The 2,998-nt window shown below is 44.0% G+C and overlaps 1 protein-coding gene across 1 annotated transcript in view; it reads left to right on the top strand.

Moving 5' to 3' along the window:
- The first annotated feature begins 1,624 nt into the window (after nucleotides 1–1,624).
- Nucleotides 1,625–2,998, top strand: part of LOC114044280 (translation initiation factor IF-2-like) — a 16,938-nt gene continuing 15,564 nt past the window's right edge. Inside the window, exons 1-2 of the mRNA XM_027863668.1 lie at nucleotides 1,625–1,707; nucleotides 1,828–1,881. Coding sequence (XP_027719469.1) covers nucleotides 1,625–1,707; nucleotides 1,828–1,881 — 137 coding nt within the window. The remainder of the gene's footprint in view (nucleotides 1,708–1,827; nucleotides 1,882–2,998) is intronic.

Below are 2,998 nucleotides of genomic sequence, written 5' to 3'. Positions count from 1 at the left end.
TATGGACCAGTGCAACGGCCCCCCTACTGTTCCTGGAATGTGACGCCCCATGTCCTGACACTGGAATTTTCTCTGGTTCTCCCCCATGCCTGAAATTTGATCCCTCCTCATCACTGTCTCCTGGATTCCCTGACTTCAAGTCTCAGCTAAGAACCGCCGCCCTTCCCAACCCCCTCTCCCTGCTGATTATCTCCATTTTATCCTTTATGTGACTTGTTCGTATAGGGCTGTTTGCATGTGATCTCCCCCATTATCCTGGGAGCTCCTTGGGAGCATGGACTGTCTTTGGTCTTTTTTGGTACACCCAGCACTTAGCACACTGCCTAGCACATAGCAGGTACTTAAAAATGCTTACTGAAGCACCTCTTTTTGTGGTAGCAAAGCAGTGGAAATTGAGGGGATGCCCATCAATTGGGGGACGGCTGAACAAGTTGTGGTATATGAATGTAATGGAATACTATTGTGCTATAAGAAATGATGAGAAAAAAAGAAAAAAAATGACGAGCAGGAGGACTTCAGAAAAATCTGGAAAGACTTGTATGGACCGATACTGAGTGAAGTGAGTAGAACCAGGAGAACGTTGTACACAGTAACAGCCACATTGTCCGATGACTGACTTTGATAGACTCAGCTTTTCTCAGCAATGCAATGAGCTAAGACGATTCCAAAAGACTCATGTTGGAAAATGCTATACACATCCAGAGAAAGATCTGATGGAGTCTGACTGCAGATCAAAGCATATTATTTTCTCTTTTTTGGTTGTTTTTTCTTTCTCATGGTTTTCCCCTTTTGTTCTGATTCTTCTTTCACAACGTGGCTAATGTGTAAATATGTTTAATATGATTGTACATGTATAGCCTATATCAGATTGTATGCCCTCTTGGGGAGGGAGAAAAAAATCTGAAACTCAAAATCTTATAAAAGTGAATGTTGAAAACTGAAGAATAAAATAAAAAAGAAATAGAATTGCCAGGGGGGAACTGAAAGCAGAGTATAATGAAGAAGGAAGAATCAAAAATAACTTTAAGGTTTTGAGTCTGAGTAACTAATGACGTAATGGCACCTTTAAAGAAATAAAGAAATAAGGAAGGAAATTTTGTTGAAAAGATAGAATTAACTCACAGGGTATAGAGGCTAACCAATCACTTTTTATTATTTTTGTGAATGGGGCACAGAGTGTAAAGCCAAAGGAGAAACGTAATTTGAAGATGCAGGTGGAGGGGAAGGGGGGGCATGTAAGGAGGACTTTGTGGATGGTGACAGTGACACAAATAAAGAAGGAAAGATGGGGAGGGAGGTGGGAAAAAAATTTAAAACTCAAAAGCTTTTAGAAGTGATTGTTGAAAACTAAAAATAAACTAATTAATTTTAAAAAAAAGAAGGAAAGAAAGAAAAGGGAGTCAAGAAAACATGTAAAAATGCTGCTAAGAAAGCTCAAAGAAGGGAGCCAGATAAACAGGGCAGGGCTGTTATTACTGCGTTAAATTTAATCTACATCTTTAAAACCTACAGGACTGAAGTTCACACAATCACAGATGATCCTCTTTTCAGTCTGTTGATATTTAAGTTGACGATAAAACAGAAAAAACTCTAAAAGGCTGTAACTGAATTGTTGGGGTCTGAGATGAATGGCTGGGTGTACGCAGAGCCCAGTCCTGGAGGAAAGGCCCCTCCCAGAAAGCTGCATTACTGTGACAGGGCCATGCTGTGAGCAGGAAATCAGGCTGGACCACTGGGAACCCACTCCACAGCCAACCTCCAGTTCAACGTGAGGGAAAGGCCACAGCTGAGCTTGCCTGAACTCTTCCACACTTCTCTCATTTCCAGGCCGAGTGGTGGCGGGGGGTGGCTCGAGAATGTGTTTCATGGAGCATCTCACTGGTTCGGGCTTGAAGGTCTCTGAGTTTACAACCAAGCTAATCTTTCACAGTTCATTTCACTCAAGGAAAGCTTGCCAGTCTCTGCAGACATCATGTCAGGTCTTGTCAGGCTGTTTAGGGGAGCTGCAGCATTTATTCCTAGGTTATGGTGATAGGGGATGTCGTGGCCCCTCCCCCCTGCTTGGAGAATTTGATCTCCCCTCAACTTTAGACATTAAAATAAGTAGTCCTAAGAATTCCTAAGAAATACAAAGGAAGAAAAAAAAAACGAAAAAAAGGGAAGTGGGGGGGGGGGGGTAGGAACATTTAGATACATGAGTTCACTGGTATGTGTGTTGGGGGCTCCTGGACAGGAAACTTCCCCTACCAAATGCACATCAGGAACTATTATGTGAGATCACAGATCCAGAGCTGCTCTTGTTTTATAGATGAGGAAACTGCGGCACAGAGAGGTTAAGGGTCACACAGCCAGTAAGTGCCCGAGTCAGGATTTGAACTCAAGTCTTCCTGCCTCTAAGTACAATTCCCTATCTAGCACATCATACTGCCTCCCATGAAGTAACATTATGTAAAAATGTGTATTTTGGCTTCTTTCTAAAGCGAGCATTTCTTTTTTAAACGTCAGAATTCAGGAGACGCCTCTGTTCTTTTTCGACCACTCTCCCAACTTCTAAAAGCTTGTCTGACACCAACTGCAGAGTATAAGGTTTACCACCCTAGTGACTAAACAGAAAAAAGCTAACACCTGCTGGCAGACAAGTGCACATAGCGCAGCAGCTTCTGCCACCCGGGCCAGCTTCAAAGGTGCTGGAAAGCAATGCGCATGCATGGCCCCTCTCTGCCTTTCTTCCCGGACTCTCTCTATTATACTGAGCTGCTTTCCTTTTCATGTCCTTTCCAAGGGGGAGAGCCACACATGAAAGCCCCCCGGAACGCCCCTGGGACTCACTCCCAATACCTGCTGTAGAACAATACAGAGAGGAAAGGTGATCGCTAAGGCGGCCATGTGCTTTCCAGCTGAAACAGACCGGTTCAGTATGTTCATTCAGTCTGTTCCGGGGAAGCCCCGAGTTCTACGTGCATGCTGCTCAAGAAGCTGAGCCCCTCACCTGGGGGGG

This window comes from Vombatus ursinus, unplaced genomic scaffold, assembly GCF_900497805.2.
Source record: "Vombatus ursinus unplaced genomic scaffold, bare-nosed wombat genome assembly UNPS02014773.1, whole genome shotgun sequence".
In the NCBI taxonomy this organism is placed as follows: domain Eukaryota; kingdom Metazoa; phylum Chordata; class Mammalia; order Diprotodontia; family Vombatidae; genus Vombatus; species Vombatus ursinus.
Note: the sequence above shows the minus strand (reverse complement) of the source record. Positions and strands in the feature narration are given on the sequence as shown.